Here is a 15,200-nt window from a genome sequence, read left to right as displayed (position 1 = left end):
TTTCACATTTTATCAACCTTGATAACATATAGTACTCATTAACTGTAAATAAGTGTATATCAAAGGTCCCATGGCATGAAGATCTCACTTTGTGAGGTTTTGTAACATTAATATGAGTTCCCCTAGCCTGCCTATCGTCCCCCAGTGGCTAAAACTTGCGTTCGGTGTAAAACGAGCACTAGGTATCCTGCTCGCCTTTGAAAAAATGGAAGCTCAGTGCACTGATTTGGAATGTGGCCCCATACGTCGTCATAAGGGGCCAAGTTACCTCCCCGTTCTCTGCCTTGCCCGCCCAGAGAATTTGGCCGGCCAATAAGACAATTAGCTACGACCGTGCAAGTGCCACGTGTGTGTGTGATTACACACACTGTAACGCAAGTGTTGTACACTTCTTTGTTATTTGGATAACCGTTCTGCTGTTGGTGTTATGGCGCATAACACGGTTCTTTGACGTCTCTTGTATTTTCACAACGAGACTGTAGTTTGGGATATCTCAGCCATGGTTGAGAAGGAATTGAGGGAAAGGAACTTTGGATTTGACTCCCTGAAGTACATGAACTGCGACATGGAGGAGAAAGGGATTGTTGCCAGCCTCGGTGCCTCGGCAGCGAGGCTCTAGCAGGAGACGTCGCAGTCAACAATCGTGGGCAACAATCCCTTTCTCCTCCATGTCGTGGTTCAGTCTACTTCAGATTGATGTGGACGTGGAAGAACCAGAGACTTCGTTTGAGATTCATAATATCGTCTGGAGGCGCACACAGCTTTTGGCCGTGATAGTATATATAATATGATATAGATATCTATGTATAATATAACATTATTTAGATATAGAGCTCCAGGACTCCCACCGGAGCACCCGGAGTGTTCTAAAATATTTACAGAACACAGCCAAAGGCTGTGTGCGCCTCGCCATTGCGATACATCCACTGTAAACAGAGCGCATGGTTCCGTGGCTGCAAGCTGCTTAGGGCCACACCCCCACCCTCCTCCTTGACCCGCCTCTCTCCTCCTCATTTGCATTAAAGCTACAGACACCGAAACAGCGTGTTTGTGGAAAGCTCATTGTGCGACTGGCTCGTAGTGGCTGTAATTCTGCACCACGGCTGAATTTCGGGAACGTCTTCAAATAGTGTGTTAGGGGCCCACTAATATCTATAGTAAACCATCCATAATGTAGCATGCCATGGGACCTTTAAAGGACTTATTAACCTTAATAAGCATTGCTCCTGCTTTATATCCCGTACCTGCAAAATGCATAATAAGCAGTTTAATAAAGGACTTATTAACCTTAATAAGCATTGCTCCTGCTTTATATCCCGTACCTGCAAAATGCATAATAAGCAGTTTAATAAAGGACTTATTAACCTTAATAAGCATGGTTCCCGCTTTAGATCCCCTACCTGCAAAATGCATAATTAGCAGTTTAATACAGGGACTTTTTAACCTTAATAAACCATTAACAGAGCTGTGAAGATTGCCACCGACCCATCTCATCCTGCCAACAGTCAGTTTAATCTTCTCCCCTCTGGACGGCGGTACAGGGCTATTATGTCCATCACATCACGCCACCTACACAGTTTTTTCCCCCAAGCAAGCAATAGCCCTCCTAAATAACTCCTAAACTTGGACTCCATTGCACTTCAATTTTATTTAACACTGCACTATCTCCATTCCTAAAAAATTATTGCTCATTATGGTACTGTTTGTCCTTGTATGGTGTTTTTGTATTACTGTTTTACTGTGTGTTGCCTGCATGGAGAAGACCAAATCGAATTCCTAGTGTCTGTATACATGGCGAAATAAAGTTGATATGGATGTAACCATGGTTCCCGCTTTAGATCCCATACCTGCAAAATGCATAATTAGCAGTTTAATAAAGGACTTATTCACCTTAATAAGCATAAAAGATGCTTAGTAGAGGTTTAACAACGACATAATAAGTAAGTTAGTAATATTAAATAAATGGGTTTTATGGCATTTGTTAACAACTATAAGAAACGCATGAGTCTATTATTATTGAGCAATCAATAAATAGTTAACAAGTTACTTATAAACTCTAAACTAAAGTCTTATAATCTCACAATAAACATGTTTATTATGTTATTATTGACCCTTATAGATAGTCTTTTAACCCCAATTAATGTAAATAAGCATATAATAACGTCTTATTACCTATTAATAAAGGCTTCTTTCAAGGACCTCAATATAAAGCGTTACCCTTTTTTTTTACTTTGAAGGCACTGTACAAAAAAATACAGTTTAAAATATGATGTTTTCAGCTTCTCCACACTGAATCATTATTAGGCAACAGCTACCAGAGAATACAAGTCAAATGTTTTGAATGCTCGCTCATCCTCTGTTTGTTTGTTAGAGCCCAGCGTCAAACCACTTCAGCTGAACCAGTGGAGTTGCGTTCCATCCCGGCTAACAGTGACTTTCTCCCCTGATGTCTTAACGTGTCACTGCCATACCTTTAAACCCTTCTCTCGCTGAGGGGGACTCACCACCAGGCAGGGTTCACCTCCCAACCAGGGATTCACTGGTCACCTCTGTTTCAGCCTAGCAGAACCCAGGACACCTGGAACACATCCTCAGGTTGTGTGGTGGTGGTGTGTGAAGGTGTGTAAACATGTCAAACACAGAAGAACTGAGCATCAGTTTAATATACATGCATGTACCCATGTCTATACATTCATATCATATACACATATACACGTACATATATCCATGTATACACAAACATATATATACACGTATACACATACAAATATTCATGTGCACCCACACATACACCTATTCTATGAGCATCACTAGGTGGTGAACGTATATATATAAATATTTTGTTGGGAACCAGGGTTTTTCATTGGACAAGTGACAAACAGCTGGTGTCCAGTAAAGAGTCAACGGCATCTTCTATTGATACCGACCGATGTGTTAAACTGTCGGGGTCTGACTCGGGGCATGCCCCCTCCTAGGGCTGATGGACTCCAGGCTGATATTTAAACGTGCATGTGTCTTCCTTGAGGAATATTATTCCCTTCAGTTGTTAGAATTTTACTTTGAGCACTCTGTCCAGATCCAACCCGGTGTCTTCCACATTAATATGTACATCAATTCAAACCCTTCTCTGTGCCTCTATTTTAATAAGTGACAGTACAGTAAATAATATAAGATGTTCATGGTACCACGATGCTTTGTGTTTGCATTAAGTCCACAACACTGCAGTCATTGGTTGGTGTTCAGCCGGTGCTTTTGGCCTCATATTTCAAGACAAACCCTCCACACATAACACAATGTGATACAGCCTGGCGCCCTCTGCTGCCATCAGGGTGTATAACACGATGCAAAGTGATCCGGCGCCATTTGCCGTCCATAAGCCACAATCCACTTTTCCCTTTCCGTTTTAAAATATCTTTATTCACAATTATTTGCAAAAAATAACCATTTGATGTTTGTGTGTGTGTCTATGTATGCATATGTACCCAGATTTACATTTGATTGGTGTGTGTTTGCAGGAGGGTAATGGGTTGAATACTAACGAAACTGGACATTTTTGTCATAATTATTATACGTTCTTCTACAATGATATGTGACAGGTATAATACAAGTATGACCAAACAAGTTTACTTTAATTTCAATTCATGGTAACCAAAGTGTCTGAGCTGTGACTCAGACCGGGCCTACATACGACTGTACACCTACAACAGTATGTTGAACATCCTAGCGTTCCTTGTATGGGTTGGAGAATGGGTTAACCTAGTGATTGTCAGTGCTTGGCACTTGGTTCTATGAAGATCCTTACTGTAACCACAGTGATATATATTGGGCCCTATTTTAACAATCTGATCCGCAAGTGAGAAGCGTCAAACGCAAGTAGCTTTGTGGGCGGTTCTATGGCGATGTTGCTATTATACCGGCGGATAAATAACTCTTGCGCCCGACGCAAATCTAAAAAGGGTTGCCCAGAAGTAACCTAATTACCCATGGGTGTGCTTTGGGTGTAACGTGCAATAAACCAATGAGAGTGCCAGCTCCCATCCCCTTTAAGAGCCATGAGCGCATTTGAATCTGACAAGTTAATATTTTGACAGCGTGTTTGCAGTCTCCGATGAGACAGATGCATGACCACATGAATTTTAAACTTCAAATGGCTCAGTTTATGGCCAAATAATATGGCATAATTCACACATGGAATAAGGTTTTCTTCCACAACTTCAGAAATACTGAGTCCTCAATAAATCTTGGGAAAGAAAACTTAACACACATATGATATGCGGTTACTGTGGTTCTATTTGATATCCTATTTTGTTCTATTTGACAGCTCTAATGATATACGCAATACATTAACAAACTTGTTTCTTACCAGTATTGTATGCATTATCGTTATCAACTTGTTTTCCTATTATGCATGTGTCCCCCCGTTAATACACATTGCCATGGACTGTATTATGCGTTACGTGTTTAGTTTGCGTGTGTTTAAACAGATGGATGCACGCATTCATTAATTATTTTACCCATACACACACGCGCGCCTGCATTCATTCATTCTTTTTAGCACTCACTCGCGGTAAAACAATGTTTTCTCACGATGAAATACTCATCAATCCTAAAAGTTATGGGCTTGTACACGATGTCTGTGTTAAGAAAATATGTGTTTGCTGTACGGTGTTTGCAGATGCATTGATTTAAAAGTACAATTTATTACCGCTGTATCAGCTGTTCTTTCACAAATAATTTACCAATAATGTGTGGCTAGGTAGATCAGAGAAGCAAAGTGTATGTGCGAGGTGCACAAGCAACATTATGCATGCGCTCTTAAAATAGCATCTGAACAACGCGCCACTGACTTTAAACCAGGTATTTCCTGGTTTGTGGCAGAATTGTTTTTTGAAACTGCAAACTAGCATCAGGGAGATCATTCCCTAATTAAGCGACGCTTGGCGGTGGAGGGAAAAGAACGCTCTGCGCCAGTTGCAAACTATCAACGACACATGCGTCAGTGTAGAAAGTCAATTGCGCTGGATGCAAGACAGGGCCCATATTGTGTTTCTCTTTCTTCTGACAAATGGACTTATTGTAAGTCGCTTTGGACAAAAGCATCTGCTAAATGCCCTATATGAAAATGTAATTGTATTATGCTGTCTGACCAGTGACTCAGACTGGGTCCAACATGGCCGCCAGAATGCCGCGTCACCACCAGGTGTGTGTGGGATCAGCCATTACTAGCCCTCCCAGAACCTACCAAATATCTTGTCAAGAAGTTCCTAATTTTGATAAAACAACAAAATGCAAGGCCTTGGCTCCAACACCATTGTGTTACCTCATTCTGTGAAAGTGACTTAAGTGACATTCATTCAAATTTAAATTTTGAGAGATCTTTCGAAAATTTAGTGAGATAACTTTTTCTATTATGATTTCACAATAAAGTTTTTTTATTAAATGATACAGACATTAAACATTTGCAAAAAAAAAATATATATATATGTATATTATACATCAACTAACACTTAGTAATTGACCAAGATAGCAAATAATACCAGTGTGTCACGAAACACTAAATTAAAAGCTTTGCTGCGATTCCAATGAGCGATACTACAAGACAACTGTATCGATTCTGAACTGAGGTTGATAAAGGTGTTACCGTGACTGCCATATTCACTCCTCCTACATGCGTAATTCCATCTTCTGATCCCTCTGCTACCAATGCACCCTGTGCGACTCCTCCTCCTGCTATTACAGCTTTGTCAGGACTTAGGTCCGAGGTGGTTATTCTGTTGACAGCAGTTGTCATAATGGTTGTTGTTGGACCTGCTGTCGTTGTAGTTGGGCCAGCTGTGGTCGTAGTTTGGCCGGCTGTGGTAGTTGTTGGGCTAGTGTTGGTAGTTGCTGTTGGGGCTGCTGTGGTCCTCGTTGGTCCAGCTGTGGTTGTAGTTGGGCTAGAGGTGGAAGCTGTTGTTCGGGCAGCTGTGCTTGTAGTTTGGCTAGTGGTGCACATTGTCGGGCTAGCTGCAGTTGTGCTTCGGCTTCCTGTACTGTCTTGACTCTGAACTAAAAAGGAGATGGGTATTACTACTGGGATAAACAGCTGTACTCCAACTATATTCCAAATTCCATATGCTGTTGTTCCTTGTGGAGCACATCCTCCTAATATGATGGCTCCATCACAACTCAAAACAGCTGCAGTTGTTGATGTTGTATTTCTGGTGAAGGCTGCGCTTTTAGTTGAGCCAGCTGTCGCTGTTGTGGTGGTAGTCAGGTCAGCTGTAGACGTTGTGGTGGTAGTCAGGTCAGCTGTAGACGTTGTGGTGGTAGTCAGGTCAGCTGTAGACGTTGTGGTGGTAGTCAGGTCAGCTGTAGACGTTGTGGTGGTAGTCAGGTCAGCTGTAGATGTTGTGGTGGTACTCAGGTCAGCTGTAGATGTTGTGGTGGCACTCAGGTCAGCTGTAGATGTTGTGGTGGTAGTCAGGTCAGCTGTAACTGTTGTGGTTGTCGTCTGGGCAGCTGTTGGAGTCGTTTGGCGAGTAGTGAGCATGGTCGGGCAAGACGTGGTTGTAGATTGGAAAATGGTGGTGGTAGTTGGCCCAGCTGTTGTAGTCGTTCTGCCAGTTGTGGTTGCAGTTGAGCCAGCAGTACTAGTGGTTGTCTCAGCTGGACTGTCCTGACTCGGAACAGAAAAAGAGAAAGGTATTATGACTACCGGGATTATCATCTGTACTCCGACTACATTCCAAACTCCTGGAGCTGTCATCCCCAGTGGAGCATCTCCTCCTGTTATAACAGCTCCTTCACTAGTGAGTCCAGCTGGGGTTTGAGTCAGTACAATTGTGGTGGTACTTGTGCCAGATGTAGTTGTGGTTGGGTCCGCTAAGGTTGTAGTTTGGCCAGCCGTGGATGCAGTTAATTCAGCAGTGCTAGTCGTTGGGCTAGCTGTGGTAGTTGTTGGGCCAGCTGTGGTTATAGATGGTCCAGCTGTGGTTGTAGTCAGGCCAGCTGTGGAACTTGTTGGTCCAGCTGTGATAGTTGGGTCTGCTGTGGTTCCAATTGGAGTAGATGTGCTTGCAGTTTGGCAAGTGGTGCACATTGTCGGACTAGCTGTGGTTGTACTTTGGCCATCTGTACTGCCTTGAATAGGACCGGAAAAGGAGAAAGGTATTATAACTACCGGGATAATCAGCTGTACTCCAACTACATTCCAAACTCCTGTAGTGGTTGTCCCCAGTGGAGCATCCCCTCCTGTTATTACAGCTCCTACACTAGTGAGTCCAGCTGGGGTTTGAGTCAGTACAATTGTGGTGGTACTTGTGCCAGATGTAGTTGTAGTTTGGTCAGCCTTGGATGTAGTTGAGTCAGAAGTGCTAGTTGTTGGGCCAGCTGTGGTTGTTGTTGATCCAGCTGTGGTTTTAGTCTGGCCAGCTGTGGTACTTGATGGTCCAGCTGTGATAGTTGGGTCTGCTGTGGCTGCAATTGGGCTAGCTGTGCTTGCAGTTTGGCTAGAGGTGCACATTGTCGGGATAGCTGAGGTTGTACTTGGGCCATCTGTACTTTCTTGAATAGGAACTAAAATGGAGAAAGGTATTATAACTACTGGAATAAACAGCTGTACTCCAACTACATTCCAAACTCCTGGAGCTGTTGTCCCCTGTGGAGCACCTCCTCCTGTTATTACAGATCCTTCACTAGTGAGTCCAGCTGGGGTTTTAGTTGGGACCATTGTGATGGTAGTTTGGCTGGATGTAGTTATAGTTGGGCCAGCTGTGGATGTAGATTGGCCAGCTGTGGATGTAGTTGAGTCAGCAGTGCTAGTCGTTGGGCCAGCTGTGCTTGTAGTTTGGCAAGTGGTGCACATTGCCGGGCTAGCTGTGGTTGTACTCGGGCTGCCCGTACTGTCTTGACTTGGAAATAAGGAGAAAGGTAATATAACTACCGGCATAAACAGCTGTACTGCATCCCAAATTACTGAAACTGTTGTCCCCAGTGGATCACATACTTCTGTTATTACAGCTCCTTCACTAGTGGGTCCAGCTGGGGGTTTAGTTTGGCCAACTATATTTCCAGTCGGCCCAGCTGTGGTTGTAGTTGGGCCAGCTGTAGTTGTAGTTGTTCTGCCAGGTGTGTTTGATGTTGTTCCAGCTGTGGCAGTCATTTGGCCAGCTGTTGTTGTTGTTGGTCCAGCTGTGGTAGTTGTTGGTCCAGCTATGGTTGTAGTTGGGCCAGCTGTGGTAGTTGGGTCTGCTGTTGTTACAGATGGGCCAGCAGTGCTTGTAGTTTGGCTTGTGGTGCACATTGTCGGGCCAGCTGTGGTTGTACTCGGGCTGCCCATACTGTCTTGACTTGGAAATAAGAAGGAGAAAGGTAATGTAACTACCGGGATAAAAAGCTGTACTCCGACTAAATTCCAAACTCCTGGAGCTGTTGTCCCCTGTGGAACACACCCTCCTGCTTCTATTGCTCCTTCAGTACCCATTAAAGCTGAGGTTTGGGTCGGTACAATTGTGGTGGTAGTTTTGCCAGATGTAGTTGTAGTTGGGTCAGCTGAGATTGTAGTTTGGTCAGCTGTGGATGTAGTTGAGTCAGCAGTGCTAGTCGTTGGGCCAGCTGTGCTTATAGTTTGGCTAGTGGTGCAAATTGTTGGGCTAGCTGTGGTTGTAATTGGGCCATCTGAACTGTGTTGACTTGGAACTAAAAAGGAAAATGGTATCATAACTACGGGAATAAACAGCTCTACTCCGACTGCATTCCAAACTCCTGGAGCTGTTGCTGCTGCTCCCTGTGGAGCACATCCTCCTGCTTCTGTTGCTCCTTCAGTACCGAGTTCAGCTGACGTTTGAGTCAGTACCATTGTGGTGGTAGTTGTGCTAGATTTAGGTGTAGTTGGGCCTGCTGTGGTTTTAGTTGGGCCAGTTTTGGTAGTTTGTGAGCCTGTTTTAGTTGGTATTTTACCAACTATATTTGTCGTCTGGCCAGCTGTGGTTGTATCCAGTAAACCAAGTCCTCCTGGTGCATTTCCCCCCTGGGTAGGAACTTTTTCTTCTATGATAGCTCCTTCACCGTTGAGTCCAGCTGTGGTTTTAGTTGGGCCCATTGGGTTTGCTGTTGGGTCAGCTGTATTTTTAGCTGGGCCTGCTGTTGCTGCAGTTGGACCAGCAAAGGTTTTATTCAGGACACCAGTGGTTGCAGTCGGGTAATCTGTGGTTGCAGTTTGGCCAGCTTTGGTTGTTTGCTGTGGACCAACTTCTCCTGGTGCACTTGCTTCTTCACCATTGAGTCCATCTGATGCTCTAGTTAAGCCCATTTGGGTTGAGGTTTTGCCAACTATGTTTGCAGTCAGAACACCTGTGGTTGTAGTTTTGCCAGTTTTGGTAGTTTGTGGACCTGCTTTAGTTGTTTTGGTAGTTGGACCAGCTGTATTTTTAGTTGGGCCAGCTGTAGTTCTAGTTGGGCCAACTATTGTTGTAGCAGGGCCAGCTGTAGTTGTAGCAGGGCCAGCTGTGTTGGTTCCCTGTGGAATAAGTCCTCCTTTTCCTGTTGCCCCCTTTGTAGCACCTCCTCCTGCTATGCTAACTCCTTCACTCGTTACTCCAGCTTTGCTTTTAGTTGGCCCCATTGGGTTTTTTGTTGGGTCAGCCTGGGTAATTGTGGGCCCAGCTAGGATTGTTGGGCCAGCTTTTGCTGCAGTCTGTTCAGCTGCGGTTGAAGTGTGGCCAGCTGTGATTGTTCCCTTTGGAATCATTGCTCCTGCTCCTATGGCTTCCTGTGTAGCAACTCCTCCTGCTATGATAGCTCCTTCACTAGTAACTCCAATTACTAACCCCATAGGGGTTTCTGCTGGCCCAACTATGTTTGCAGTCAGGGCATCTGTGGTTGCAGTCAGGTCATCTGTGGTTGTAGTTGGGCCAACTGTAGTTAAAGTTGGACCTGTTGTTGTCGTAGAATTGCCAGCTGCGCTATTCAAATCAGCTCTGGTCATTGTGACTCCTGCAGTGGTTTTCAAATCAGCTGAACTTGTAGTCTGGCCAGTTGTGATTGCAACCTGTACATCTATTGTTGTAGTTAGGCCAGCTGTGGTTATTGATGGAGCAGCATTTAACATTGTAGGGCCAGCTACAGTTGTTCTATGGCCAAGTTTGGATGATGTATAAGGGCCACCTTTGGTTGTAGTTGGTCCAGCTGTGGTCGTTGTTGGTCCAGCTGTGGTTGTGGATGGGCCAGCTTTTCTTGTTGTTTCACCAGCTGTAATTGATGTAGTTGGGGAAGCTGCATTGAAGATAATGCCAGCTTTCGTTTCTGCATATGGGTCTGCTGTAGTGGTAGTAGTTGGGACTGCTGTGGTCGTTGTTGGGCCAGCTGTGGTTATAGAAGGGCCAGCAATGGTTATAATCTGCACGGCTGTAACTGTAGATAGGCCAGCTCTGGTTGTTTTACCTGTGCCAGCTGTTGTAGTTGATGGGACAGCTGTTTCATTCGGGCCAGCTGTTGTTGTAGTTGGGAGAGCTGTTAGAGAAGTTGGTCCAGCTGTGGTAGTTGTTCGGATAGCTGTGGTAGTTGTTGGTCCAGCCTTGGTTGTTTTAGGTCCAGCTGTGGTAGTTGTTGGTCCAGCTGTGGTAGTAGTGGGGCCGACTGTGGTTGTTGATGGTCCGGCTGTTTTAGTTGGGCCAGCTGTTGTCGTAGTTGGGACAGCTATTAGAGAAGTTGGTCCAGCTATGGTAGATGTTCGGATAGCTGTTGTAGTTGTTGGTCCAGCTGTGGTTGTTGTGGGGCTTGATGTTTTGGTACTTGGGCCAGCTGTAGTAGTTGTTGGTCCAGGTGTGTTTCTAGTTGGACTAGATGTGGTAGTTGTTGGTCCAGCTGTGGTAGCTGATGGTCCAGCTGTGGTAGTTATTGGGTTTGCTGTGGTAGTTATTAGGCTAGCTGTGGTGGTAATTTGGGCAGCTGTGGTTGATGTTGGGCTAGATGTGGTAGTTCTTGGGCCAGATGTCGTACTTGCTGGGCTAGCTGTGATAGATGTTGGGTATGCTGTGGCTGTTGGTTGTCCAGATGTGGTTATTGTTGGTCCAACTGTGGTTGTAGTTGGTCCAGCTGTGGTGGTAGGTGGGCTAGCTATGGTTGTTGTTGGTGCAGCTGTAGTAGTTGTTGGTCCAGCAGTGGTAGTTGAAGCTCCAGCTTTGGTAGTTGTTGGATTTGCTGTGGTTGCTGTTGAACCAGATGTGGTTGTTGTTGGTCCAGCAGTGCTGGTAGTTGGGCTAGCTGTGGTAGATGTTGGACCAGCTGTGGTTGTTGTTGGTCCAGCGGTGGTAGTTGCTGGTCTAGCTGTGGTAATTGTTGGGACAGCTGTTGTAGTTGTAGGGCTAGCAGTGATGGTTGTTGGGTTTGCTGTGGTTTCTGTTGGGCTAGATGTGGTAGTTGGTGGTCCAGCTGTGGTTGTCGTGGGTCCAGCTGTGTTAGTTGTTGGGCTAGCTGTGGTAGTTGTTTGTCCAGCTGAGGTTGTTATCTCTAAAGTTGTGTTGGTAGTTTGGCCGACTGGGGTAGTTGTCTGTCCAGCTGTGGTTGTTGTTTGTCCAGGTTTGGTGGTAGTTGGGCCAGTTGTGGTAGTTGTCTGTTCAGCTGTGGTAGTTGTTTGTCCAGGTGTGGTGGTAGTTGTGCCAGCTGTGGTAGTTGTCTGTTCAGCTCTGGTAGTTGTTGGTCGAGCTGTGGATGTAGTTGGGCTCACTGTGGTAGTTATTGGGTTAAGTGTGGTTGTTGTTGGGTTTGCTGTGGTTATCGTTTGGCTAGATGTGGTAGTTCTTGTTCCAGTTGTTGTAGTTCTTGGTTCAGCTGTGGTGGTCGTTGCGCTAGCAGGGGTAGTTGTTGGTCCAGCTGTGGTGATAGTTGGGTTAGATATTGTTGTCCTTGGGACAGCTGTCGTAGTTGTTTGGCTAGCTGTGGTAGTTGTTGGGTTAGCAGTGGTGGTTATTGTGTTTAGTGTGGTTGTTGTTGGGTTAGCTATGGTTGTTGTTTGTCCAGCCGAGGTTGTTGTTTGTAAAGTTGTGGTGGTAGTTGGGCCAACTGGGGTAGTTGTCTGTCCAGCTGTGGTTTTTGTTTGTCCAGGTGTGGTGGTAGTTGGGCCGGCTGTGGTAGCTGTCTGTTCCGCTGTGATAGTTGTAAGTCCAGCAGTGGTAGTTGTTCCAGCTGTGGAAGTTGTTGGGCTCACCGTGGTAGTTATTTGGTTTAGTGTGGTTGTTGTTGGGTTTGCTGTGGTAGTTGTTGGGCTAGTTGTGGTAGATGTTTGTCCAGCTGTGGTTGTTGTTTGTTCAGGTGTGGTGGTAGTTGGGCCAACTAGGGTAGTTGTCTCTTCAGTTCCTGTAGTTGTTTGTCCAGGTGTGGTGGTAGTTGGGCCGATTGGGGTAGTTGTCTGTCCAGCTGTGGTTATTGTTTGTCCAGGTGTGGTGGTAGTTGGGCTGACTGGAGTAGTTGTCTGTTCAGCTGTGGTAGTTGTTAGTCCGGCGGTGATTGTCGTTGGTCCAGCTGTCATAGTTGTTGGGGCAGCTGTGGTAGTTGTTGGTCCAGCGGTCTTCTTAGTTGGGGCAGCTGTGGTTGTTGTTGGTCCAGCTGTGGAGGTAGTTGGGCCAGCATTGGTAGTTTTCTGTTCAGCTGTGGTAGTTGCTGGTCCAGCGGTGGTAGTTGTTGGGGCAGCTGTGGTAGTTGTTGTTCGAATTGTTTTTGTTGTTGGGCCATCTGCGATAGTTGTTGGGACAGCTGTTGTAGTTCTAGGGCTAGCTATGGTAGTTGTTGGGTTTGCTGTGGTTATTGTTGGGCTAGATGTGGTAGTTGTTGTTCCAGCTGTTGTTGTTGTTTGTCTGGCTGAGGTTGTTGTTGGTCCACCTGTGGTTGTTGTTGGTCCAGTTGTGGTGGTGATTAGGCTAGCTGTGGTAGTTGTTGGTCCAATTGTGGTGGTAGTTGGGCTAGATATTGTAGTTGTTGGCTTGGCTGTGGTTGTCTTTGGTCTAGATTTGATTGTTGTTTGCCCAGCTGTCGTTGTTGGACCAGCTGTGGTGGTAGTTGATCCAGCTGTGGTAGTTGTTGGTCCAGCGTTGGTACTTGTTCGGACATATTTCGTAGTTGTATGTCCAGTGGTGGTAGTTGTGGGGCTTGATGTTATGGTAGTTGGGCCAGCTGTAGTTGTTGGGGCAGCTCTGGTAGATGTTGGTCCAGATGTGGTCATTGTTTGTCGAGCTGTGGTGGTAGTTGAGCTGGCTATGGTAGTTGTTGGTCCAGCTGTGGTAATTGTTGGGGCGGCTGTGGTAGTTATTGGTCCATTTGTGTTTGTTATTGGGCCAGCTGTGTTAGTTGTTGGGACAGCTGTTGTAGTTCTATGGCTGGTTATTGTAGTTGTTAGCTTTGCTGTGGTAGTTGTTGGTCCAGCTGTGGTTGTTGTTTGTCCAGCTGTGGTGGTAGTTAGGCTAGCTGTGGTAGTTGTTGGTCCAGTCGTGATGGTAGTTGGGCTAGATATTGTAGTTGTTGAGTAAGCTGTGGTAATTGTTGGGGCGGCTGTGGTAGTTATTGGTCCATTTGTGTTTGTTATTGGGCCAGCTGTGTTAGTTGTTGAGACTGCTGTCGTAGTTGTTGGGCTAGATGTGGTAGTTGTTGGGTTTGCTGTGGTTGTCGTTGGTCTAGATGTGATTGTTCTTTGTCCAGCTGTGGTTGTTGTTGGGGCAGCTGTGGTCGTAGTTTGTCGAGCTGTTGTTGTTGTTTGTCCAGCTGTGGTAATTGTTGGGCTAGCTTTGGTAGTTGTTGGGTTTACTGTGGTTTTCTTTCGTATAGATGTGTTTGTTGTTCGTCCAGCTGTCGTTGTTGTTGGGCCAGCTGTCTTTTTAGTTGGTCCAGCTGTTGTAGTTGTTGATCCGACTGTGGTAGTTGTTGGTCCAGTGGTGGTAGTTGTTGGTCCAGCTGTGGTTGTTGTTTGTCCAGCCGTCGTTGTTGTTGGGGTATCTGTGGTCATTGTTGGATCATCTCTGATAGTTGTTGGACCATCTCTGGTCATGTTTGGTCCAGCTGTGGTTGTTGTTTGTCCAGCTGTGGTGTTAGTTGATCCGGCTGTGGTAGCTGTTGGGCTAGCTTTGGTTGTTCTTTGTCCAGCTGTGGTTGTTCTTGGTCCAGCTGTCATTGTTGTTGGTCCAGTCATGGTAGTTGATGGTCCAGCTATTGTAGTTGTTGGGGCAGCTGTGGTAGTTGTTGTACCAGCTGTGGTTGATGCTGGTCTAGCTGTGGTCATTTTTTGGTTTGCTGTGGTTGTTGGGCTAGACGTGGTAGTTGTTGCTTGGTTAGCTGTGGTTGTCATTCGGTTTGCTATGGCTGTTTTTAGTCCAGATGTGGTTGTTGTTTGTCCAGCTTTGTTTGTGGTTGGTCCAGCTGTAGTAGTTGTTGGGTTTGCTGTGGTTGTTTTTAAGCTAGACGTGGTAGTTATTGTTCCAGATGTTGTTATTGTTGTGCCTTCTGTTGTAGTTGTTGGTCCTGCTGCTGTTGTATTTTGGCCAGCTGTGGTTGGTGTTGGTCCAGCTGTGGTAGTTGTTGGGCCAGCTTTTTTAGTTGTTGGTCCAGCTGTTGTTGTAGTTTTTGGTCTGGCTGTTGTTGTAGTTGTTGGTCCAGCTATAGTTTTGGTTGTTGTTGGCCCTGCTGTTGTAATTGTTGGTCCAGCTGTTGATGTAGTTGTTGTTCCAGCTGTTGTTGCAGTTGTTGGTCCATCTTCAATTGTGGTTGAGCCAGCTTTTGTAGTTGTTTGTCCAGCTGTTGTTGTAGTTGTTAGGCCAGCTGTGGTGGTAGTTGGGCCGGCCGTGGTTGTTTTTGGTCTGGCTGTGGTTGTTGTTGGTCCAGCTGTGGTGGTAGTTCGGCTAGGTTTTTTAGTTGTTTGGCTAGATGTGGTAGTTGTTCGGTTAGCTGTGGTAGTCGTTCGATTTGCAGTGGTTGTTGTTGGACCAGACGTGGTTGTTTTTGGGTCTGCTTTAGTTGTTGTTGGACGAGATGTGGTCGTTGTTGTTCTAGTTGTGATGGTCGTTGTGCCAGCTGATGTTGTAGTTGTTCCAGCTGTTGTTGTTGTTGGTCTAGCTGTGGTAGTTTTTGCGTTCGCTGTGGTTGTTGTTGGACTAGATGTGGTACTTGTTGTTCCAGCTGTGGTGGTTGTTGTGCCAGCTGTTGTTGTAGTTGTTCCAGCTGTGGTTGTTGTTGTT

The 15,200-nt window shown here is 45.6% G+C and overlaps 1 protein-coding gene across 1 annotated transcript in view; it reads right to left on the bottom strand.

Moving 5' to 3' along the window:
* The window catches only part of LOC307084805 (uncharacterized protein), a gene marked incomplete at both ends in the record, with an annotated part of 151,199 nt that overhangs the window by 102,602 nt on the left and 33,397 nt on the right, over positions 1-15,200 (bottom strand). Inside the window, 4 exons of the mRNA XM_079749308.1 lie at positions 6,887-6,949; positions 7,709-7,820; positions 8,726-8,799; positions 12,440-12,639. Coding sequence (XP_079605434.1) covers positions 6,887-6,949; positions 7,709-7,820; positions 8,726-8,799; positions 12,440-12,639 — 449 coding nt within the window. The remainder of the gene's footprint in view (positions 1-6,886; positions 6,950-7,708; positions 7,821-8,725; positions 8,800-12,439; positions 12,640-15,200) is intronic.

The sequence above is a fragment of the Pollachius pollachius genome (assembly GCF_949987615.1).
Source record: "Pollachius pollachius genome assembly, chromosome: 13".
NCBI lineage: Eukaryota > Metazoa > Chordata > Actinopteri > Gadiformes > Gadidae > Pollachius > Pollachius pollachius.
The sequence above is the reverse complement of the archived record's forward strand: the minus strand, read 5'-3'. Positions and strand labels throughout refer to the sequence as shown.